The sequence below is a fragment of the Coregonus lavaretus genome, assembly GCF_964263955.1.
Source record: "Coregonus lavaretus genome assembly, chromosome: 3".
Lineage (NCBI taxonomy): Eukaryota > Metazoa > Chordata > Actinopteri > Salmoniformes > Salmonidae > Coregonus > Coregonus lavaretus.
The window spans coordinates 55,289,958-55,316,137 of record NC_139990.1 but is presented as its reverse complement, the minus strand read 5'-3'; the positions used below and the strand labels follow the sequence as shown (position 1 = coordinate 55,316,137).

At 47.2% G+C, this 26,180-nt stretch overlaps 1 protein-coding gene across 1 annotated transcript in view; it reads left to right on the top strand.

The window, feature by feature from the left end:
• LOC311114868 (kin of IRRE-like protein 1) overlaps positions 1-23,006 on the top strand; it is a gene marked incomplete at its 5' end in the record, with an annotated part of 43,822 nt that extends 20,816 nt beyond the window's left edge. Inside the window, 14 exons of the mRNA XM_084157244.1 lie at positions 8,963-9,115; positions 9,811-9,960; positions 12,151-12,308; positions 14,008-14,158; positions 14,950-15,055; positions 15,508-15,656; positions 15,879-16,006; positions 17,257-17,383; positions 17,758-17,858; positions 18,599-18,797; positions 19,772-19,879; positions 20,200-20,336; positions 20,480-20,599; positions 20,775-23,006. Coding sequence (XP_084013370.1) covers positions 8,963-9,115; positions 9,811-9,960; positions 12,151-12,308; positions 14,008-14,158; positions 14,950-15,055; positions 15,508-15,656; positions 15,879-16,006; positions 17,257-17,383; positions 17,758-17,858; positions 18,599-18,797; positions 19,772-19,879; positions 20,200-20,336; positions 20,480-20,599; positions 20,775-21,287 — 2,300 coding nt within the window. The 3' untranslated portion in view covers positions 21,288-23,006. The remainder of the gene's footprint in view (positions 1-8,962; positions 9,116-9,810; positions 9,961-12,150; positions 12,309-14,007; positions 14,159-14,949; positions 15,056-15,507; positions 15,657-15,878; positions 16,007-17,256; positions 17,384-17,757; positions 17,859-18,598; positions 18,798-19,771; positions 19,880-20,199; positions 20,337-20,479; positions 20,600-20,774) is intronic.
• Positions 23,007-26,180: the final 3,174 nt, after the last annotated feature.

Here is a 26,180-nt window from a genome sequence, read left to right as displayed (position 1 = left end):
TTCTTTCACTCCAGCGATTAATATGGAAGAAAAAGGTCAAACTTGACTGGAAACGCTACAGTAGATCACAATTACAGTCGAGGCCCACATTTCATACAACAAGTCCCCGCTGCGATGTCTCATCAGCCCCTGGTCACACTGGAGAGGCCCACGCCGCACATTATCAAAGATTGATAGGGTGTCCTACTTAAAGACAGGGGGTGGGGTGCTAGGGGGGAGGGGAAACTTTGGGTTATCTGCGGGAGAGGGAAGGGGGGCGTTGGGTGTTGGTCGTGTGGCCACGTGGCAGCAGTAACCGCCCACCAACATCGCCGTGCAGTGCCCGCTGACCGCGGCATAGTAGTTTGAGGTTATGCCAGGCTACACCATTACACAACCACATGACCACAGCCTTGATGTACTGGAGAAGTTGCAACGCCTGACGTTACAAGATCAGCACTTACAAGACAGTACTAGCTGAGTCAGGACTTTACAGAGAAGAAGACACGAGCTGAACAAATGTGAAAGGGTCGGGTTCACTCTTGTCTTCCGTCTCCCTCTCTCCCTCCCTCCCACCTCGGAAAAACTAAACAAACTGAGTGAACAAACAGGCAGACCCTTCCCTCCAAATCCCCCTCTTTCTAATACCACACACCTCAACCCATCCCTCCATCTCTTTTCTTCTCTGCTGGCTACCATCCTCCCCTTCGTCTTGTTCAGAGTGCTTGCTTAATAATTAATTGATTAATTAGTTCTCTCATTAATCATTTATTCATTTATCACGGCCTGCTTTTTCTAGAGGAAGCGGTGGAATCTGAAAAAAAAGCCTGACTTCACATTTCACTCTAATTGTGCGGCTGCGCTAATCAACGCTTAAGAAATTGAGTTTCAGGAAATGTGTTTTTTCCCTCCTTTCCCTCTCTTATTTCCCCAACACAAAGCAGGATTATTATTATATTGAGGTCGGCAGGTAACGTTTTTCCCCCCCTCTCCTCTCTTTATTGTACTCTGAAAGCCCTTAGTCATCACCAATTTTAAAAGAGTGTCTCAAGACAGAGGTAATCTGATGAACGGAATAAAGTTTGGCGCGTAATTAAAACGTTCCTTTTCCCCCACCTTTCCCGGAGAAAGGGGAATAGAATCGGTGGTGGCCGGTGAAACGGCGGACATTGATTAATAAACGGCGGTTTGAAGGCGGTTTGTAAGAGGAGACAGGCGCTGGGGTTGTGGAGGAGAGGTCTATGTTGTTTCTATGGTCTATGGCTCTCCCGGGACGTCGCTGGGTAATTTGTGTAATCGGCAGGAGTTACGTGGCGGGGTGTTTTAGTGTCATGCACACAGAGGTGTGGGGAAGAGTAGCCTAGACAAAATAAAAAATACTTATGTGATGCAACTGTTTAATTACATTAATGTTTATCCCTGTTGGATATACAGTTCACACACCAGTCATTCTCTCCCTCTTAAGCCCTGGGAAGAGAAAAATTAGAGGGAAGCTTCAACGGAATGGATGCGAATTCGACATTAACCTCTAAGCTTTAAAAAGCACACACATTAAGCAGTACTAATGAGACTCTCATTGAACCAGTCTTTCTTTATTTTCAAACACACAAACATAAAAATTGCTTTGACTTCAATGTGCCGCCACCACTGTTACCGACAGTGGTTGCTTCTGCTTTATAGTTCAACAACACCAGCACACAGCACAGCAGCATCAGCAGACAACAATAGTACTGAAATGCATGCATTTACAACATTACCACCCTCATAAAAAAATTCTCATAATAATGGAAGAAAAAAAACGTATTAATTATGAAACGCACTACTTCCTATCACGAAGAGCCAAGGGGGCCTCCACTGGGCTCAATTAGGAAGTGTAGGCCACAAATCCCTGGACTAAATTAATTGACACCCCAGGGCATTGGACCCAGAGTCCCAGTGGTGGAGTCTAAGTGGAGAATTCCTTTGTTTTCATTTCCTCTGCCTTTGAGAGAAAGTGCAAGAGAGAGAAAGGGGAGGAGGCACTTTTTAACATGATCTTTTCATTGTTTTATGGATTTTTAATCTATTCTTTATTTATTTGTTTTTGTTTACTCTTGGTTTTCTGCAGCTGGGGAGCGAAGCGGGGTGAACGTAAGAAGTAGAGTTTATTTATTTATTTGCGTCCCATCTTTGAGCAGCTAGGCTTCCTGTCACATGTTGAGCACTAGTGGCATTTTATCCACCATGTCAGCTGTTGTGTGCACACTAAACCCAGGCTTTTTCAAACGGCACAACAAGTTAATGATTTAAAAGCACAGTAAATTATACTGAAAGCCCTTCCAAGCAGTACTAGAGAGAAGGAGGGAGAGACAGAGGGAGAGACAGAGGAGAGAGAGATAGAGGGGGCGGACTGGGAGTGAGTGTGACACACAGATTCAGCCAGCAGCTATCTTGTACTGAAAACACCAGGGGGCAAGCGCAAACCAAATAACAAGGCTGGCTCAATCAACATCTTGTCAAGACTGTTGGCTGATGTGTACAGACAATTTTATACCGCCAACCCCCTCCTCTGTCCTCTTTTTTTTCATGGTGTTTCATTTCCAGTCCTCTAGCCAGACAGCCAGCCAGTCAGCCAGCCGCCCCCTGTATAGCTTCAGCTCTTAGGCACTGGAGTGGAGCAGTGGATGGGATGGCAACTGTGGTATAATGACACTCAGAGAACTTCTCCTGCTCACTAGAGACACCAGAGAGAGCACAGGAAGTGTCTGTGCCAGTGTCTCTGAGTGTGTATGAGTGTGTATGTGTGAGTGTGTATGGGTGTGTGCTTGTGTAGCAGCATCAGCCACTGCAGTAGCCGAGCAACTGCTGGTGCCCTAGCCTGCACACACACACACCACACACACACACACACACTCCACACACACAGTATTTTTCACTTCAGCACTCCTCTGTCCCCTCCTCCTTTCCTCTCTACCTCTCTATTACTCCATCCACTGTGTCTGTGGTGGCAGGTGCCCAGGGAGACACAGCCTCTGCTTGCCCATGCGATCAGCCCTTCCGTGGTCCGCCTCTCTCGCAGTCCGCCTCGCCCTGATGGGAGCAGCGTGGAAATCAAGCCATGCAGGGTGACAGCACATGTGACGGACTGATTACAGCATTCCATCAATCCCCTCTTACAGCCCCGGCCCTTTACAATTTAGACCTGACAGGAGACTACTTTTATGGTTATTTTTCTTTACAACCGTACAGTACTTCAGGTTTTCACTCTGGTGTGTCTTTTCTTGTTGTTGCTGCCTCTCAATGTCCTGGTTCTTCTAGCACAGTGAGTTGACAAGCTGACACAAACCCTTGCGATTTTCACCAGAGATGGAGAAACAGAGGGAGAAAAAGGGATAAGGAGAGAGAGAATTAGAGAGTGTGTGAATGTGTGTGTGTGTGTGTGTGTGTGTGTGTGTGTGAGAGAGAGAGAGAGAGAGAGAGAGAGAGAGAGAGAGAGAGAGAGAGAGAGAGAGAGAAGGAGAACAGAGAGAGAGAGAGTGAGAGGGACAGGGAGGCTGGGTGACAATGCTGACAGGGGGAGTGTGGAAAGAAGAAGGCGAGCAGTGTCAGAAAGAGCCATGGAGAAGGCACATCAACAATTAGTATATAACTCTGAAAAGGGGCCTGCATTGATTTCAGGGATCATGGCTGACTGACTGTATAGTATGAGAGATACACAGAGGATGGGAAGATGGGGGAAGCTGGCAGAGAGGGTGACGTGTGGAGGGATGGAGGGATGGTAGAAGAGAACGGTGGGTATGGAGGGTGTTGGGTGGTGAGGGGAGGGGGGGCAGGCGGGTGGATGGATGAGCCGATCTTCTCTGTATAAAAGAGGTCCCGGTCTGAGCCAAGAATCTTCACAATGGAAGAAAGGCTGAAAGGGGAGGCTAGGAGGATTAAACTCCAGCAAAACAGCTCTTAAAAAGCTGTTAGACTGCAATTTAGACACAAAAATGCACAAAGGGGAGAAAAGGGGGGTTATGGGTAGGGAGAGAAGAAAAGTGAGTCTGGAATGCGAGGCGGGGAGGAGATAAGGCATGAGAGACAAGGCCAGATAAAGGGAAAGAGACAAACACAGGCATCGTTCAGCCAGGACCAGGTCTGAAGACCAGAGAAGCAGATGCAGGCGGTCACAGATTCAGCCTGTGTCTGTGTCTGGAGACTATAGACTATAGTGGTGTTTGGGTGGTGGGTGGTATCCTCTGCTCACTTTCCTCCCAAGTCCACACAATTCCTGTAGGAGACACAGTAATGAGATTACAGTGAGCCTGGCCCAATCAGACCTGAGACTGGAGGGAGCAGGGACCCCATTGAAACAAATTTAGCTCAGCTGTCGTTCTACACATGCTCACACACACAGCAGGATATTTACACTTTCACACACACATATACACACACAAACACACACATATGCACATACACACACATACAGCAAGAGACAATGAGAGGAAGACAAAAGAGCCTGAGTCAAAACAAAAGGATAACCATTCAGTACAGAGAAATGGAGCTTGCATTTTGCAGCCCGATTTAGAGGCCTTATCTAGACACAGTACAATAGATGGTATTTGGGGAGAGAGCTTGTTTATTCTGAGCGTGACACTTTTTTGCCGATTGTTTTGTGTTCTTTTTTTCCTGCTTGTGTTTCCTCCCCCTCTTATTCTGTATTTTACTGTGGAATATCCACACAAGCACCACTGAGACATATAACACTGCTACTGCCACTGGGAGAGCAGAGTGTACAGGACACCAGTAGATATTTGGTTATATTTTTTTGTCATTTTAAAATTATTACTGCATGGAGCAATTGCCCAGTCAAGTTGAGAGCACTCATGTTTATAGAGCCTGTTAGATTGGGGCGGTGCACTCTAGAGCCGGCCTTCAGTGGATGGGAAGAGGGGACACTCAAGATGATCCTAAAATAGAAACTGTTCCTGCCTCGACTGAGCTCCGAACCTCTTAGCATGAGTCTCCACACAAACACACGCACACACATACACACACACTTTAAGTGTCATTGTATAACCAAGCGGAGCCTGTGTAGCTAAAGTTGGCTGTTGAGTCTCACTTAAGTGTATAAATATACATAAAGTGTGTGCGTGTGCGGGGGGGTACACATGTTGGCATGAAAGATTATGATTAGAGTGATTTGCTGCTTTCAATAGTTAGCCACAGTGCACCCAAAGGTCACATCCACTACTTAACTTGACTGCACTGAGAATAGAACAGGACACACACACACATTGCCACACACAGACACACTTCCCCATAATTCCATCAAGGCCATGTTAGTCCCCAGTGCAGATACCCAGTAGCGGATCATTGGAGACATCTGTCCATCCTGTCCCCACTACCAGCAGTGTGCCTCCCTCCCCATCCGTTCAGATGGCAGAGAGAGAGGAAGGCTGGTGCCAGGGGACTGCAAAGCTCTTTAATATGTTATGCTCCATGTCAGCCCTGCTGTTCTGGACTTAACTCTGACCGTGTGACGGAGAAAGCAAAGTCACTATGTCAAAGTAACTGCTAAATGTGCCCTACAATTCATTACAAGTTGCATGCCCTATTTATACTGCAACAAACATACACACACACACACACTCAGAGGCACACACACACACACACACACACACACTAACCCCCCCCCCTGTGCATCCACTGCCGTGAAAAGATATTCAGTTCGTATAAATCGGGATTAAAATGTATCGGGCCAAATGTGTTTTGACCTTGTTACTGGAGGGATGGACACACACACACACACAAACATACGCACGCACACACACACACACACACACACACACACACACACACACACACACACACACACACACACACACACACACACACACACACACACACACACACACACACACACACACACACACACACAGGTCAGAGATGTTACCTGTTTTTGAAAAGTATCAGCCCATCATTATCTTTCACAGCAGAACTTTCAGTGTAGTTTCAATGGCAGCCGATTGACAAGGGTCCCTCTGTATGTAGGCTGAGGGTGTGTGTGTGTGTGAGAGAGAGACGGTAGACAGCAACACACAAGGACCACTTCACACCCACGGCCCTTCTCCCCTCCTGTCCTCTCCTCTCCTTTTCTCCTCTCCCCTCCTGTCCTCTCCTCCCCTCCTGTCCTCTCCCCTCCTGTCCTCTCCTCTCCTCCCCTCCTGTCCTCTCCCCTCCTTTCCCCCCTCTCCCCTCCTGTCCTCTCCTCTCCTCCCCTCCTGTCCTCTCCCCTCCTGTCCTCTCCTCTCCTCCCCTCCTGTCCTCTCCCCTCCTTTCCCCCCTCTCCTCCCCTCCTGTCCTCTCCCCTCCTGTCCTCTCCTCCCCTCCTGTCCTCTCCCCTCCTTTCCCCCCCTCTCCCCTCCTGTCCTCTCCTCTCATTTTCTCCCTCTTCCCTGTCAGAAATGTATTCATGTAATTAAGCTGCTAATACACCGTCAAGGAATTGGCTAATTCAGCAAGTAGGAATTAAAGGAATATGCAATGACTCATTAGCCAGCGGAGATGTTTTGTTGAGCATTCTCAATAAGGAATATGGAGTGCAATGAATCACTCCATGGTGTGAAGCAATTTGTCAGTCTATATCACACAGGCTATATATAAACATGTACCCATACGTGTGTGTGTGCGTGTGTGTGAGAGAGCGAGCGAGAGAGACAGAGAGACAGAGAGAGAGAAAGAGAGAGAGATGGAGCGAGAGAGAGAGAGAGAGAGAGACAGACAGACAGACAGACAGACAGACAGACAGACAGACAGACAGACAGACAGACAGACAGACAGACAGACAGACAAGAGCAGAGAGAGAGAGAGAGAGAGAGAGAGAGAGAGAGAGAGAGAGAGAGAGAGAGAAACAATTTAACGGATGTAATCTATTTCGAACAACCCACCAGTGCGATAAATTATGGCCCATTGTAAACATTTAGATACTGTGGGCAAGATACTTAATTGCAATCAATGTTTATATTGCAGCAAGCATAAAGAGGAAAATCCCCAACGCACCATCCAGCGGAGCAGCCTATGAAAATGCTCAATATAGCTCATAAAAGCGGAACATTAGGGACAGACAGCCTATAAAAGCAGCGGTTTTGAAGGCATGACTAGAAAATGCCAGCCTTCACCAAATGCTTAATAGCCTAAACACGAAAACATTTCACTACTCATTGACACTCAAATTGGACTCTTTTGATATGTAGTCTATGACACAGACACATACACACAATAATACACCTGCATGCCAATACACACACACAGTTTGATATGCTTGTTTAAACACATTAGCAATATGAAGAGAATTGGGGTTAGTGGACTTTCCTGGTGATATTCACTGCTATTATACATGATTATCTCCATTCTTCTGTCTTTCTCACCCTTAAACGAGAAGAAAGGAGGAGAGTGCTTGGGCAGACATGTGGGAAAGCAGTTGGTGTTAGGAGAGCTGCAAGCTGCAAGGCTTGAGCCATGGAGAACTCACGTTCCTGATGGGCTAACCATTTGGCGGGTCTAATTATGCGTGTGGGAGGGAGGGAGGGAGGTTAGAGAAGAGGGGGAGGAGGAGAAGAACCGGGTTCAGTCAGTGGTCCTGGTCCAGCCCTAGATGAAGTGGATAATTGAGTAGGGAACAAACATCGCCAACCAACCTCGGAAGCCCCCATTTGAAAAGAAAGAAAAGCTAGAGAGAATGATGGAGTGAGAGAGAGAGGGGAGAGGGAGAGAGAAGAGTGAGGACAGGGGTGAGCGGGTTGAGAAGGAGAGAGAAAATCCTAGCTTCCCTTGGGTGGGGAAAATCTGCTATTGAAAAGCTATTAAACTTGCATTTAGCAGGATTGATTGGAAATGAAGAGGCCTATTAAAAGAGAGGGACAAGGGGACAATAGCGCTTCTCTGGCCGCCGTATGTTGCCTTCCTTTCACCGGCTTTTCTTTACCCAGGAGAGCCCCCCAACCCCCCAGCCTGTCTGTTTAAGCACTCCCACCCAGAGAACCATTGGAGAGGGGCTTAGCACTGACTGAATAGACCCCTCTTTATCTTCCCCCTGGCCCCCCATTCTCCTATTGAAAGACAGAGAGAGAGAGAGAGAGAGAGAGAGAGAGAGAGAAAGAGAGAGAGAGAGAGAGAGAAAGAGAGAGAGAGAGAGAGAGAGAGAGAGAAAATAGAAAAAACTAACGTTCTTTCTTTTAAGGGAAAGATAAACCCCCTCTTTCTCTTCTCTATCTAGCCAACCAACTCTGTTCTCTCTCAGCCCTCTCCTCTCTTCATATCTCCCCCAATGGATTAGCTCTACCTCTGGAGGGGAGCCATCATCTTCCCCTGCCAGTTGGGTTTGTAATACTCAATCTCCAGCATCGTGGCACAAACAGTGGGAAACAAGGAGTCGTATGTTGCGACGCAAGTGTGTGTGTTGCGAGTGTGGGTGTGTATTCCAGTGTGTGTGAGTGAAGATGAGCCAACAGCTTTCAGTGTGTATGTGTGTGTGTGTTCGGTGTGTGTGTGTCCCATCCTTAAACACAGCTATGGAACAGACAGAAGCAGGTGTCTTGGTCGACGTTCAGCAGGCTCAGACGGATGCTTCCCCCGGGACACTTAATGGACTTTTGATTGTTTAACATCCATTTTAACAAAAAGCTCCCCCAAAGAGTGGCAGATTTCTCTCCTCCACAGTGTGCTTGTTTCGTGTCACCGCGCGGTCGCTGCCATATGGTCTGGGGAAAGAGTTAAATAAGTCATGAGGCAGCTGACGCTTCCTGCTCAGCTCAGCCGCCATGTTAAAGGGAAAAGACAGATATTCAGCCTCCTCCATCCACCCCATGTAACGACATGACAACACGTAAACAACAGAATGAACAGGCCAGTCCATTATGGGGCCAGGCTAAATATGGCCATGCATTTGGCTCAAGTAACGCTATTAGACTATATCATTACATGTTACTCATCAAACCTCTTCTCCCTCTTCTTCCAACAGCTACCCAAGCAGCCTACTTTTCCCAGCAGCCCCAAGACCAGGTAGTGGTGTCTGGCCAATCGGTGACTCTGCCCTGTGTCATCGTGGGGTACCGGGGAATGGTGCAGTGGACCAAAGACGGCCTGGCGCTGGGCGGAGAGAGAGATCTGCCAGGTACGCATCTGATCTGACGAACATCTCTCAGTGTGTCTCTCTCTCTCTGTCTCCCCCCTCTCTCTCTTTCTCTTTGTCTTTCTCTCACTCACACTCTCACTCCCCTACTTCTCTCTCTCCCCCCTGATCAATTCCTGGTCTCATTAGGAAGCCTTGGCTCTCTGTCTGTCTGTCTACTCAAATGAATGGAGGTGGAGAGAAACAAATATACTGCAGACAGCCTCTCTACCACAAACAGACACAGAGCGTTTCATTTGTTGTTTAGCATTTTGAGGCTTTTGTACCAAGGTGGATAATCAATTGGCTGGTGTCACGCACTGACATTTAGCTGTGTTCTGGACTAGTGGGAAGGTGGAGAGGCTCGGGGCTGACCATAGACACTACATCTTGATTGTGTCTGTGCTTTAAAGGACAGTCAGTCGCCTCACGCCCCAGCCCTCTGTCTCACGTGTTGCTGCTGCCTTCCCCTAGCCAGTCTCTCACTGCTCAGCCAACTGAATGGCTCAGTGCTTAACAGGGGGTGGTGCAGCACCACTTCCATTTATACCTTAAAGGCCCTTGGCGTTTGTTTGTGGTGTGAGTCTGCTCATTTTGCAGTCTTTTCATTCCGGTTTGGGTTTGTTGTTCTGCTGTTGTTTTCTTGTTTTCTTTCCCATTCTCTGACTCACTGTATTCCCTGTGTTGGCTTAATGCAGGGTGGACACGCTACTCCTTAATGGGCGACCCGCTATCAGGCGAGCACAGCTTGCTGATCGATTCGGCAGAGCTGGCGGATGACGCCGTGTACGAGTGTCAGGCTACGCAGGCCGGGCTGCGCTCCCACCGAGCCAAGCTCACTGTTCTAGGTAAGATACACAGCTGCTGCACACACACACCACACACACCACACACACACACACCACACACACCACACACACACACCCTGATCCGCACAGCAGCCCTCCAGCCAAAACCTGCAGGTTGGCTCTACAGAGGGAGATTGTCAGGCTCCCATCTTCATTATGGTTCAGACAGACTTACACACACACACACTCACACACACACACACACACTCACACACACACACACACACACACACACACACACACACACACACACACACACACACACACACACACACACACACACACACACATGTTTAAAATGCTCAAGGTTTCTATGTATCTTTCTTGGGACTGTTTATGAAATCACCTGCTGTTATCAGCTTTCGCAAATAACACCTGGAAAATGTACTTACTGCCGTATATCAGCCCTGTAAATATTTTTCAAACCCAGCAAAACAGTCGACAGACCCAGCAAAAAAAACTGTTTTTTTCCCCCTTCAGTATCGATAATCAAGACTGTGGAAGTCTAGGATAATGTGATTGCTGCAGTCACAAATGACTTGTGTGGACACTTAAAAGTCAAGTTCTGCACAGTTAGCACATTTTACAGTGAGTCACAATATTTGTCAAGTGTGGGGCAGCTTTTACATTAACGCAATGTGAGTGATCTACATATTCACCAGGCATCTAGAGGTTGGGAGTGGAGGGTGGTGGTGGAGAGAGGGACAGCAGAGGGGGGGATGAGAGAGAGAGAGGCCCCTCATGGGACTCCCAGACAGTGAAACACTGCTGGCACCTGGTGGCGAATGGGGGAACAGTCCGCAGCACATTCATTAGTCTTTACTGAGTGTCTCTCTGATGATCTATCAAATACACCCAACAAAGCAGTTACAGAAGAGACTGGAGCCTCAACTCTACGCACCAACAACAAGGCTAGGCTACTGTACTGTCTCCCCACCGCCCTGCTTGTTTTTGTCATTTTATGAGCTTGTTTAAGCAGCGAGACGAGGGAGAGAATAAAAGGCAGCAAATGAAAGGCTGATCATGTGAATTCAAACGACCCATGATGAGGAAAACTGCTCTAATTGTCTTGACTCAGCGTTGGGCCATGCTCCGCTGACTATCCACTGTCTCCACTTCTTCTCCGTTCCTACGACCACACGCCGCTCAAAGGAGCACAGAGCAGCGCGGTCAATTGAGATCACACCCACATACACCCACTCAAACCTTGCTTCACAACGCCCGCACTGCACAGCACAGAGTGGAGGTGGGCGAGGATGAACTGTTTGATTGGTGAGCGTGAGCGTGAGCGTGAGCGTGAGCGTGAGCGTGAGCCACCACCACGGTCACACTGACCTCAGCCATTGTGGACAGAAAAGGCGGCAGATGTTGTTTCCTAATGCCTTGTAGAATGTCCCCACTAAGAGAGGAGCAAATCAAGCAGGGACGGGGACGGGGACGGGGACGGGGATATGCAGATACACAGAGGCTAGGGTCTTGAAATGTGTGAGTGTGGGGAAATCAATGCAGCCAGATGAGACCAAAGCAATCCGGCGCAGTCAAAGGAGTCAACAGCGGGAGAGCAGCCAAGGGAATCGGCATGGAAATTAAAATCACCTAGCACTCGGATTCCATTAGTGTCCGGGCCGCGGTGGCGGAAGAACCTCTGACAATTCAGATACACACACAGAAATTGGTTCAGCGGAGGGAGTAAGAGAGAGAGATAGACCGGGGCTCAGGCCCGCTGCTGTTTACGCCTGCTGTTATTGGCTGGGGAGATAGACGCCTTCATCAGCGGTGGCTCTGCTTGACAGCAGCGAAACCATGCAAATAAATGAACAAATAAGCTATTCAGATGAAACATCACAATAGTGGGAGTAAAAGAGAGGACTAATGCCAGTCTCAATGTTAAGAAGGAAAATGAAATAGGTTTGAAGCTCTTCTCTTTTTTTCTTCTCATGCCCAAATGTTGTCGGTTTCCATTCCAGTCTACAAAGTACAAACACACCTCGTGAACCAGCACGATGATAAAAGGATATTGTTTTCTCTATGTGCAGTGGATGAATTGATGCAGCGTTAACACATCACATTAATCTCATTAGATGTTCCTCCCATTCAGAAGCCTGGTACTGTAAAAGGGGCTGTTAGTTTTGTGGGTTGTTTCTCTCCTCTAACATGAATCCGTTGTGTTTCCTCCTCCTCTCCCTGTAGTTCCCCCCACAGACCCGGTGGTGGAGGGGGGTCCTATCATACGTGTGAAGGCCCACACGCCCTACAACCTCACCTGCCGCGCCTCGGGGGCCAAGCCTGCTGCCGAGATCACCTGGTACAGAGACGGCGAGGTCATGGACACGGCCATATACTCCAAGGTACAGATAGACTACAGCACAATCAGATAACAGGTGAGGCCAGGGCAGGTTAGAGAGAGCAGGGCCATACCCAACCTCACCAGGATCCACTAACACCCACACAACACCAGCACAGCAGAGTACAGCAGAGCCCAGCGAAGCAGGCTACACCAGCGTACAGCAGCTATTCAAAATGCAGCAACTTTCTCTCAGGGCTGAATACAGAAGCCGACTCTTCCTTTTCCGTTTCTCTGCTTTCTCTGTATTTTCTTCATTCTCTTTTCTATTTCTCTCTCTCTCTTTCTCTCTCAGGACTTGTTCTTTCTCTCCCTACCTCCCTCTCTGCAGTCCCCCTCCCCTTTTCACTCACGCCTGAACCCCTCTCCTCTCTCCCCTACTCCCCCTCCCCTCGCACTCTAAAGCACAGACACTACAGCATAACTGGAGCATGCCAAAGCTCAGACAGGCATGAGCGTTTGATAGAGTAGAATTTCTGCAGAGGAGAAATCACCCACAACAATGCCGAAACACAATGGGGGGATGTGCCAGAGCATGAACCAGCCGCAGTCGGGAAAGTGTCACATTTGTCATGCTCTCTGACCACGCTAAACTACGCTAAACGACACATTTAAGGAGGCTAGGGCCCACAGTGGAGAAAAGGAGGGGGGAAGGAGGGAAGAGAGAGAGATAGGGAGAGAGAAAGCAGGAGTAAAGTAATGGTGGGAGATACTGAGATACAGTTAGCTGAAAGAAAGAAAACAGGTGCTTTTAGAGAGAGGGAAAGCTAGAGTAGGGGAGGGAGAGGTAGAGAGGGGGAGAGGTGGCTTGGGGCAGAGTGAGGGGTGGTGACAGGGAGTGATGCGACTCTATCTAGCGTAAAAATGCTTTTTGTGTGTCTGGCTGAGGAAGTGAACAGCCTGGTCCATTGATTCAGCTGTCTGTTTGTCCGTCCGTCCAGGGAATGGGCTCTGCTCTTCTCTGCCCTTGCTCTTTCCCAGAGCTGCCTGTGAGACAACCCTCCCCCGGTCCCCCTCCTCACCGCTACAGCCCAGAAATACAGACACAGCCACCTCTGCCATTGCTCCACACAGTCTGACAGCCCTGTGTGTGTGTGTGTGTGTGTGTGTGTGTGTGTGTGTGTGTGTGTGTGTGTGTGTGTGTGTGTGTGCGTGCGTGCGTGCGTGCGTGCGTGCGTGCGTGCGTGCGTGCGTGTATGAGTGTTTTTGTGTGTGCTTCAAAAGCGACGGGCGATATCTCCAGAATCTACCCCTTTCCTCACTTAGGCATATTGATTCCTGCGAGCAATAAATAGATCTCAAAGACGATGAAAAAAAAGGAGCGCTGACTGGGAGCACTCTCAGAAATGTGGGAACAGCACAATATCCCCAGGCGCATCATAAAATATATGATTTAACCGCCATGCCAATTGACTGGATGGCAATTTGAATGCCTCACACGTCAGAATGATAGGTCCTGCAGTGTCACACAGACACCCAGAGGGGGAAGACTCAGCAGGGCCTTACATGAAGCTATACCTTTTCTATACCTTACTTCCCTATTTAAACCCCTTTGTCGCTTTAGGGACCAAAGTACATTAATTAATGGATCTAACCCAAGAGGTGAAATAAGGACTCATAACTCCCTCTGCATGTCTCTTGTATGTCTTGACCATTGAGATGTACAGTGTCTTATTTCCATGTCTCTGGTCTGTCTCTCCTAGACGCGGATGGAGGACGGGAAGAGGGAGCTGGCTGTCAGTATGCTTCCTGTGGTGCCGGAGGATAAGGACTCTGGCCGTACCTACACCTGCCGCGTCCTCAACCCTGCCGCCCCCGCCGGACTCCAGACCTCCGTCACCATCAACGTCCAGCGTGAGTGTCCTCCGTGGCACTTAGTGTCCCCTACAGTCACTCTGTAGTGTCCTCTTCTCAGTGATGGGGACACACCCTGGGTACAACACTCTGTAGTGTCCTCGTCCAAGTGATGGGGACACACTCGGCTACAACACTGTAGTGTCCTCGTCCCAGTGATGGGGACACACCTCGGGTACAACACTCTGTCAGAGGATGGAGAATACAGAGTCAGATACATTCAAATACCAACTATCACACTTGCATACTACTTAGTATGTACTGATGTATTGTCCATGGACACTAGTATGCTAGTGTGGATATTGGGACACAGTCCTATAGGTAAACTCAGAGAAGGAAAATTTGTTTATAGTGACAAATATACTGCCAATAACGACTAGGAAGTAGCCTATACACATATATAATATATAATATATGTATTTAAATACTTTAGGCATTAGTTGAAGGCTTTGGTTGAAAAAATACATTTCACCCAGCACCACTTTAGAGTTAATGGAAGAGTGGTTAGTTCTGCATGCCTGCACATGCACTCGCTCACCCTTCAATGATTCATACACTAACCTCTCTGTGACAAACACACACCCCTTCATATAGGTCCTAGCTCAGTGACACTTACCTCCAGTGTTCACAGAGCTTCCTTTAGTACTGCTGTCCTGTTCCTTCTCCCTTCACTGACACATATTTAGCCTTCATATACTGTCATATACTGTAGGATCGTCCATAGTGATATATATATGGCATATATTATGTTCACCTCTCAGTAATGTTGTGTGTTCCCCTCCATCCTGCAGACCCCCCATCAGTGACCCTGTCCGTCCAGCCCCAGACTGTCATGGAGGGAGCCAAGGTTCTGTTCATCTGCTCTGCCTCTGCCAACCCTGAGATCACAGGATACAGGTAAAAAACAGCACCTCAACCTACACTTTATTGGGTTAATTTCTTTCATAGAGTCAGTGTGTACTGTGTTATTATGGCACTATTAGCCTTTTAGTTGGGCCAGTTTTGACTTTATCATTATGGCACATGTAACTCAAAATGATCTTGTGACCCAAAGTGACCTGGTAACCCAATATGATCTGGTAAACCAAAGTGATCTTGTAACTCAATGTGATCTGGTAAATTGACCTTGTAACCCAATGTGATCTGGTAAATTGACCTTCTAACCCCATGTGATCTGGTAAATTGAACTTCTAACCCAATGTGATCTGGTAAATTGACCTTCTAACCCAATGTGATCTGGTAAATTGACCTTCTAACCCTATGTGATCTGGTAAATTGACCTTCTAACCCTATGTGATCTGGTAAATTGACCTTCTAACCCTATGTGATGTGGTGATCTGGTGGTCCAGGTGGTCCAAGGGAGGAGTCCCCATCTCGGAGGCGAACGGGGACAGCCTGGAGGTGACGGTAGACCACTCGTACTTCACAGACCCTGTCTCCTGTGAGGTGTCCAACTCAGTGGGCAGCACCAACGTCAGCACCCTGGTGGATGTACAATGTGAGTGGAGCACATCACTGTATCATAGTACTAGTAGCCTGTAGTGTAATCCCAGTAGTGTGTCTGTGAACACGTTCACCCTCGTCATAAGAGTTATAGTGTCTTTGGAGGATGCTGTGTATTGTGCTTTGACAATGCCTTAGGAGATTGATTAAGTCATATTTAATTGAATGGTGAATACGGGCTGTATTAGTTCTGATGGTGTCCTGGGCTCCTCTACAGTTGGTCCCAGGCTGCTGTCGGACCCCAAGCCCATGAAGGTGGACATTGGGATGGATGCTGCCTTCACCTGCACCTGGACAGGCAACCCTCCCCTCACCCTAGCCTGGACTAAACAGGGCTCCAGCGTGGTAAGACAACTAGCTCAATCAATACTTATACTGTGTGTGTGTGTGTGTGTGTGTGTGTGTGTGTGTGTGTGTGTGTGTGTGTGTGTGTGTGTGTGTAATGCGAGAAAGCCCTCAGAAATCAGAGCTAAACCTTCAGAGGCAGTGTGTGTGATGACTGTCAGGTTCGCATACTGCTGACAGCAGGGGAGGTGACACTCTGTCATAACAACGTGACCACTAAATCAATCACGTCAACAGCTGAGACACACTAGTTATGAACCAGCCGACACATTTCACATCCCACTCCGAGAACAGCTTCTCAAACCGCTCCTCAACCCAGACCAAGACTCAACACGAAGAACATCTAGGGAGGAATATGTGAGGTAGCCTACAAATGGCCCAGTTCCATCTTTAGTTTGCATCATCCTGGTTAAAGGTCTCCCACCCCACCCCAGGCAACACTATCAGCGCTAGCTACATCTCCAGGGAGCTTCTCTCCCGGTGCTTAATCAGATTTCAGAGGCAGCTTTTACCAAAAAACGTCACCACTTAAAGAGAAAAGAGCTGCAGGACAGCAAGCGATGCTGTAAAAGCCATGCTGTCATCTCCATCTCCCAGAGTGAACCAAAGCTCTCAGGAAGAAAATAACACAGGCAGTGCTCTCTAATCCACACACACCACGGCCACCACGCCTCACACAGCTACCAGTAATGGATTAATTGGGTTACTCTATAAGTGTGGTTGAATAAAAAGTGGAGAGTGGGAGTGAAAGGAGGGAGGGAGGGAGGGAGGGAGGGAGAGTAAATGGATTAATCACAGCTTGATGGAATGGCGAGATCAATGCGCTAACGAGTGCGCAAGTGTAGGCAAACTGTAGCAGCCTCTAAAGGCTAAAGCCCACTCACACCATGATAACGTTATGCTCTGCCGGCAACATTTAATTAGGACAATCTCCACAGCAGCATGGTCACTCCAGAGGAGCCTGGCTGTAGCTGGAGTTAAGTTAGAGCAGCAGTGGCTGGAGTGCTTAATGTCTGTGATTAAAGCCACAGTGTTGTCACCACGATGAAATTAAACTGAAACTGAGTGTAGGAGCTGGAGAGACTGTCCGTTCGGCCACATCCGTACTGCTGCAACAACTGCCCCAATGAACTGCTGCTAAAGAGTCACTCACTCTCTCTCTCCCCTCCCTCTCCTCTTATCCCTCCTGTCCACCCCTCTCTCTCTCTTTTCCCCTCTCCCTCCCTCCATCCCCTCCTCTCCCTCCCCAGGTGCTCAGCAATGGCAACACCCTGCAGCTGAAGACTGTCACCCAGGAGGATGCTGGGACGTATACCTGCAAGGCCATCGTCCCCCGCATCGGGGTGGCTGAGAGGGACGTCACGCTCACCGTCAACGGTACGTCAAAGTATAATATGAGTCTCAATTGTCTGAAAATTGGGCTAATTTAATGCTACTTTAAACATTAGGTTTTTGGTTGACTTTTAGATGTAGAATATTAAAGATAAAACATATTAAAGGGAGGCACGTTAGGTATTATCAATGTAGAATGTTTACCCAAGCATAAGATGAGTCAACCATCTGACAATGCATCTGTGTTTAATGTGCCAATGTGCCAATGTCTCAAAATCTCTCTCTCTCTCTCTCTCTCTCTCTCTCTCTCTCTCTCTCTCTCTCTCTCTCTCTCTCTCTCTCTCTCTCTCTCTCTCTCTCTCTCTCTCTCTCTCTCTCTCTCTCTCTCTCTCTCTCTCTCTCTCTCTCTCTATCTTCAGGCCCACCTATCATTACAGCGGACGCCACACAGCACGCTGTCAAGCACTCCAAGGGCAAGCTAGAGTGCCTGGTGGGAAACAGCCCCCCGCCTGACAAGATTGTAAGTGAGCCTCTTGTCTTTTCCTGTCTTTCCTGTTTCAATGTTTTGTGTGTGTGTGTGTGTGTGTGTGTGTGTGTGTGTGCATGTGCTCGCGCACACATGCGTGTGCACATTTAATGCACACTGAATCCCCCACCTACACACACACACACACACTTCATCCCTTCACCACTCATTGGGGATGAGAGAGAGGGAGAAGGAGAGACAGAGGGAGAAGGAGAGAGAATAGATAGGTAACTAGACGGGGGGGCCGGAACCTCCTGCAGGCTGCAGCCAAACAGCCCCGGCTCAATTAGCGCTGCATCCATCAGGCTTCGGTGGGCTGACCCCGTCAGGTGACCCTGGGTGCGTGGTCAGCTCTGACAGAGGATAATTAGGGTCTGAGGGGGAGTGAGAGGCAGGCACCCTGTAGACCTTACCTAGCAGCAGGAGAGAGGCTTCAGCACAGTCAGGAGCATTTTACACAATCTCACAGGTCTAGCAGGGCTTAGAGGCTGACAGGGCTTACCTACAGGGCAAGACGTGGGAGGCAGCTTAGACGTACGGCCTTTAGCAATGTCAGCCAGGTGGATGGAGAGGGAGGAAAACAGAGAGAAGGAATGAGAGAGGGAGGGTGGTTGGTTAAAGGGTACCTGTGATTGATCTAAGCATGGGAAGTAGTGGTTGATCTGAGCTCTGACAGCGCTGCTAGAGGGGATAAGGCTTCTCTATTTCTAAAATCCACCCATCTCTCTCCCTAGGTGTGGACGTTTGGAGACCTGACACTCTCCTCAGGCTCCTCCGGTCGCTTCTCGGTCCAGACGGTGACCAGCGACCACGGGGTCCTGTCCTCCCTGGTCCTGTCTGAGACCCTAGCCCAGGACTTCCAGCTCCGCTACAACTGCACCGCTTGGAACCGCTTCGGCACAGGCACCGCGCTGGTCACCCTCAAGGAGCAAGGTACGGGTAGGAATTGGACAGGTGTCCTTATTATCTATCATCTCACCACATCTCACACAGTCAGCATGACCAATCTCACTAAGACGAGCACTGTGGCTAGAGTGCTGGGAAGAGAGAGAGGGGTTAGATGGGGTCAAAGCAGAACTCCAATTGAGTGCTTATCTTAATTATACTATTTTAATCAATATAATTTAATCAGCAGATGGTGGCCTTAATGAATAAGTTGGGTCCATAACATAGATATCGATCGAGGAATCAAGTTAATTAGATCAGGCCACAGGTGTCCCGGGGCCGAGCCGCCGGCGGTCCCTTAGCTCCCTCTCACTCTCTAAATGTGTGAGAGCCACCCTCTTCAAATTTACTTAAACCACAATTTACACACACACACACACACACACTCCGCACACTCTGCACACTGGAGTTGACGGAGGTAAGGAAGGAAGGCCTTTGTTGCAGTAGACACCAAAAATAAGGTCCTCGCCAGCAATTTACATCAAGGCAGCTCAGCCGGGGTCTCGGGAGAGTTGAGCGTTGCGCTGTATCTCTCTCCTGGAATCTCTAATTAGATTACTGTCTATTGCTTCATTGCATGTCAGGCCTTGTTACCCTTCTTCCAGAGAGATTAGACACAATAGCTGGGGACGCAGGGGGCTCTAAGAGTGTGTGTGTGTGTGTTTCTGAGGGACCATGAGGCTTACTGCAGATGAATTTATATAGGAGCAGGCGTTGGCAGAGATTAGTTGGGGGGGAATGAGTAGAGTGGAGTTAGCAGAGGAGAGGAGAGGAGCAACGCTCTGCAGACTGGATCTGTTCCTGCCTCTTTCACTGTCTCTCTCTGATCAGTAGCAAGATCCTGACACTTATCTATTTCCTCTCCTCCTCTCCCCCTCCCCTCTCTCTCTCTCCTCCTCTCCCCCTCCCCTCTCTCTTTCTCCACCTCTCCTCCTCCTCCTCCTCTCTCTCTCTCCTCACAGAGGCCCTGTCCATGCTGATCATCATTGGGGCGGCGGTGGGCGGAGGGTGTGTCCTGCTCATCTGTGTCGTCACCCTGGTCTCTCTCTGCTGCAGGCACACCGGGAAAGGTGAGGTCGAAGGTCAGATATGGGCCATACCGGGGTTGGGCTACATTCCATGTCAATTCACCCTATTCAAGGAAATTCATTGACATTCAGTAAATGACTGTTCACTCAATATTTTTCAATCAATGTGGACTAATTTAATTTAATTTCACTTCCTGAACTGACTGAATTTGAAATAGAACTGAACCCAACCCTTAGCGATGCATGGTTAGTTTCAACTTCATGAAAGGAGCACAATCAAATCCTTTTCTATAAAGGCAACAGGCATGAAAAACAGTTTTAGAATTGTTTCTAAATTACATGTCTCTTTTGAATCCTCACAGGTAAAAAGTGCACACGCCTCTCAAAGAGTGACATCAGAGTTCAGATTGTGCACAGCGACCACAATGCTACCCGTGGCAATGATGATGAGGAGGATGTCAAGGAGCCCATGGTAAATGCCTCTGTTCAATCACTTTCAGTACGTTTTCAAATAACTATTTCAATTTATAGAACAGATATCTATAATGTACATCACTGTGATGATGTGATAACATACAGTACAGTCATTTTGTCTTGCTCATGTTCGTCTGAGTCTAAGATGTTCCACCTTTGTAATTGTAGGGCCTGTTGTTTCCCCCTCAGGCCCCCAACAGCAGTGAGTCTCCTGGGACGTCCCGGACGGAACACAGTGACCTGCTGGAGGAGGACGAGGACGAGCGGTCCGACATCAAGGTAAAAACCGTAAGGAGAAATACTCACTTATACAATGATTCATGCATGGGAAATATTGCAAGCATTTGTTGCATGGGCTGTTTTGCTGGGTGTTTTGAAAAAGTCTGAAATCTCTATAGACATGCTGTATCTTTAAAAGCGGTTGAACAACTTAAAACCCTGTTGTTATTTCCTCTCCCCTCAGGACCCCACAAACGGTTACTACAACGTGCACGCTCACGAGGACCGGGTTATCCGCAGCGGTTTCTCAGATTACGTGCCCAACCCCCGTCCTGTCTACACGCCATCCCAGCTGCCCTCCCCCAGCCCGCTGTACGGCCAGCACACAGTGGTGGCAGCCACACAGCCCCGCATCTACGACTTCTCCCACCGCTACGCCACCACCACAGGGACCCGCTCCACCTACGAGCAGCAGCAGGCAGCAGCCCAGCAGGCAGCAGCATCCCAGCCCGGAGCCATCTACCCCACCGACCCCGTCTACAGCAGCTCTGCCTACCTGCCCACCGCCGCCACATACGGCCGGGCCTTCACCAGCTACGTCAAGCCCGCCTCCTACGAGAAGGTGGACGCCTACGATCAATCGGACCAGGCCAGCAAGGTGTCTAGCTCCTCCCGTTTCTCCTATGCATCATCACAGGTCTCCTCCCAGCAGTCAGACTTCGGACGGCCATCACAACGCATGCAGACTCACGTCTGATTGGACAGCGGAACAGGGGGTGGAGCGCGGAGGGAGAAGGGGGAAGCATTGGTCATCTCTATAGGAGGTGTGGCCAGACTAACATGAGGAGAGAGGACTGGTTGGTTGGTCCTTCTCCTGGACACATTTTGGAAGGAGATTTAGGTGACAGGGATTGCCTTCCTAATTTGTTATTCAGTTGTCATTTTGGGATTGAATGGTCCCAATGGAGTCCCAATGGAGTTCCAATGGAGTCCCAATGGAGTCAAGATTGTGATGTGTCACTAACATTCCCCATCAATAAACAATCCACTACAGTGTCTGGTACTTGACCATCAGAGCTGAGCCTGCAATTCTGTCATGGCACTGGTTTTGTTTTACCAGTGAGGGGATGGGAGGAAGGCAAACTGGAAATCACCAGACAGGAACATTTCATGACTTTGGGTGGCCTAAACTAACTGGATTCTGGAGCCTAGCTAACATTTCTCAAAAGGAACAGAATGCTCAGACAAATAGAACTTATAACAGACTATGAACGAAAAAGAAAAATACAGACGTCTTCATAAAAAATTTAAAAAGAGTCAACACATTGTGGTCATTTGGTGTTTGTCGGCATGCGAAAGGAATTCTAAGCACATTAGTGTCTCTATCCATTAAAAGAAGCCTGAGCTCCACAATGGCAGTCATAAACCACTCTGCAAAACAATAACTTTGGCTTGTGTGTGGGTTACTGGGGAGTGAAAGCAGAGGGAGGAATGGAGATAATGTGTATCCTAGCCTTCACCTAATGGAGAGACAGCCTATGTGTTATCATTCTACCCTGGTGGACATGAAAAGGAAAAGGAAAAACCCAAAGATGGTGAGCTACAGTACATATCAGTGTATTGAAAGAGCTAGGGATAGAGATGAATTCCTCTGGGTACTGTATTACTTCTGTTTGCCAGATTGCTAAATGGAGACTATTTCCAGAACAATCAGAGAATGTGGTTTGTAAAATGGTGGCAATCTTGAACTTGAATAAGCTTGAGGTACTGTCTCAACTTGAACAGGCTAAGATGGGTTCTACTTGTGAAACTGTCCCTCTTCAGACACCATCCACACTCCAGTCTTTACAACACAATCAAGTAGCTTCAATATGTTTACAAAAACACAGTACTACCCTAAAATACTGACTAGATCAACTGTACAAATTGGTGAAGAAGCCCCATTCTTTCTCTGTTGCATGCAGATGATGTGTCTAGTGAAACTCTTCAGCATTTCTTTTCCATGTCCATTATGCTTGTTTGAGAGATTGCTTACTGCACCTGGCTCAGTTGCATTCTGATTCCGGACACTACTGGAACCCTGTACTGCCATTTTGTGTCGAGAGCCGCGCGACCGGTCAGTCGGCACAATTGGAGAACGTCACTAAGTGAACCAACTGATTTTAAAAAAGATCATCGCTCGTCTTTATTTTTATATTTTATATAAGCCTTAATGTACAGCTTGTAAGCTGCTTTACTGTAAAGTACCTTTATATTATATATACATATAAGTCTATATCTTGATTGATTTTATTTGGGTCCACAATTCTTCTCTTTCTTTCCCGTTGTTCATCAATCACTGAATGCAGAAAGATTAACTATGCTTTTTGGGAACATAACCAATTGCCATTTGTTGGTTTGGTTCATATTGTTTGTTTTTTAATAATGTATTAAGGATTTTATTTGCTAAAAATGAGCTATTGTTGCTTGTAACTTTGTACACATATTTATATTTAAATAAAACCATTTCAGATAAAGACCAGCGTGGTTTGAGTACTGTACTGTAAGTTGGCACGGTGAGGAGATGCAATGAGTGTGCTGTGTGTGTCATGGGGGAACAGGTACAAACAAAGCTGCTTATGTACGGAAGTTGATGAATACATAAATTAGCAGCGCTGTCTATGTTGATTGTCCTATTCCCGTGGTGGAGCGTAGCTTTTAACGAAGACAGATGAGATTGTAGATCCCCCACTGTCTGTGTATCCACCTCCCTACACCCACACGCCAGGCTCCCCTGGTAACAGGATATTGCTGTGACAAAGCTAGGTATAATGTGACAATATCAGCTTGTCTTGTCACCTCGGTCTCTTGTTCCATCTCGTCTCCAGGTAGACATGCTAGTCACGGCAGGGAGGAGATGGGAGCTATGAGAGCTCCACATTCATTACAGGCTGCCATGTAAAGGGACATGGCCCGACAACAGACTCAGATAATACTTACTATACAATAACCATTATAGAGACACGAGTCAGTCAATGACAAATGGAGGTAATTGACATGCAGAAGATTCAGATAAAGTATGTTTATTGTGTAGGATTCATAAATCTTTTAAATAAAAATGAGGCATACAAACAAAAATCGAACAGTAGAAAAGGAATGTCCACAATCCAATATAAGACACAGTAAGAGCTCACATTTATGATTTATAAAGTTGCTTTTGGCACCTCAACCCATGTTCTGAAAAATATACCTTTATACACTCCATATTACCCAGTATTGTGCCAATGTTAGGGACCATTGAAAAAATAGCCCAACATTGATTATCTTCAACCTTTAACAATTAAAATCTCTTCAGCACTTCAACACTTACAAACACAATGGAGATCTTTGGGTTATCAAGTCACAGTAACTGTACAAATACAAACGCAAGCCAAAATAGAGAGTGAAAGAAAACCAATGAAGAATCTGAACAGTTAAAAGCAGGACCAGGATTGTCCAATAAGAAGTCCACTGTTTGAGAGGGGTGAGAGTAACTCATTGTGTTGCTCTGGCAAACTGCTAAACCCAATTGATTTGCTTGAGCTGCCGTGCGTAGGGGAGTGAAGACCCGCATCACCATCAGCTCAACTGGCAAATGGAGACCATTTTAGCTAGCCTGTATATTGAGTTCTCTTAGATAATACTAATGTGAGGAAAATGGCCGCAACATCTATAGGAATTGATAGGAACCTCAGAATTGCATTGTGCCCTTTGACCCCCAGACGCGAAGCGAGAGGTTTTACTCCAGTCAAAATCTGTCCACAAAAATAAGCCCACGAAGTGTCGAATATGGTCAGCAAAAAATGTAATTGCTAATTTGCTACGTGACGCTTATTTGATCAAATATACGTTTTGTAATGGTTAGGTTATTACGAATACACTGATATAAGTGGAAGCATGAGGCCTTTCGGCAACTTACCCAAAATTGACTTTATATCAGAGTTGTACCTGTTGTCACAGAGCCTCATCATAGATATAACCGTTTTAGCATGGGCATTGCCATTGAGGGCTTCCACCATTTTAAAGTAGACAACTGGGTGGGTATTCCTGAGTTGGGAGCAATCAGCCAATGAAGAAGAAAATGGACTACTTTAAAATGGAGATAGCTAAGGTTGAGCGGTATACCATATCCAGAGTATTTCGAAATACCCTCGGTATGATTTTCCAATACAGTAGTTTATTTTTATATATAAATTTGAATATTTGTACTTTTTAAATAAATATCTGCATTAAACTTATGCACAAGGTAATAGATAAAGCAGATCGCATTCATCATTTTGCCTGTTACATAATTTTTCATTATGAAGCTTACATGTACTAGTTTCACAAAACAGCTGTTTGAGCCAGTCAAGTGTTTATTTACAAAGAAGCACAACAAGCAAAACAGGAGCTTTGTGAGGTGAGTCACTCCTGCAGTTTGCTCATCGCTCTGCCATTTCCTGGTTGCTAAAACTAACAGTTTGCCTAATTTCAGTTTATGTGACAAAATAAGCTAGTATAGTGTAGATAATCATTGTACCATCTAAACCTCTGAAATATACAGCATTTTCCATAAACAAAAATATTGTTTTAGCAGTTTGAAGCTGTTATACAAAACCGAAAGTAAAAGACGCAAAAACAAAACTTAAGAATGGGAAGCATAAAAATAGCGCACATAGAACAGCTCTACAGTGGGGAGAACAAGTATTTGATACACTGCTGATTTTGCAGGTTTTCCTACTTACAAAGCATGTAGAGGTCTGTAATTTTTATCATAGGTACACTTCAACTGTGAGAGACGGAATCCAGAAAATCACATTGTATGATTTTTAAGTAATTAATTTGCATTTTATTGCATGACATAAGTATTTGATCACCTACCAACCAGTAAGAATTCCGGCTCTCACAGACCTGTTAGTTTTTCTTTAAGAAGCCCTCCTGTTCTCCACTCATTACCTGTATTAACTGCACCTGTTTGAACTCGTTAACTGTATAAAATACACCTGTCCACACACTCAATCAAACAGACTCCAACCTCTCCACAATGGCCAAGACCAGAGAGCTGTGTAAGGACATCAGGGATAAAATTGTAGACCTGCACAATTATTAGAAAATGGAAGAAGTTCAAGATGACGGTCAATCACCCTCGGTCTGGGGCTCCATGCAAGATCTCACCTCGTGGGGCATCAATGATCATGAGGAAGGTGAGGGATCAGCCCAGAACTACACGGCAGGACCTGGTCAATGACCTGAAGAGAGCTGGGACCACAGTATCAAAGAAAACCATTAGTAACACACAACGCCGTCATGGATTAAAATCCTGCAGCGCACGCAAGGTCCCCCTGCTCAAGCCAGCGCATGTCCAGGCCCGTCTGAAGTTTGCCAATGACCATTTGGATGATCCAGAGGAGGAATGGGAGAAGGTCATGTGGTCTGATGAGACAAAAATAGAGCTTTTTGGTCTAAACTCCACTCGCCGTGTTTGGAGGAAGAAGAAGGATGAGTACAACCCCAAGAACACCATCCCAACCGTGAAGCATGGAGGTGGAAACACAATTCTTTGGGGATGCTTTTCTGCAAAGGGGACAGGACGACTGCACAGTATTGAGGGGAGGATGGATGGGGCCATGTATCGCGAGATCTTGGCCAACAA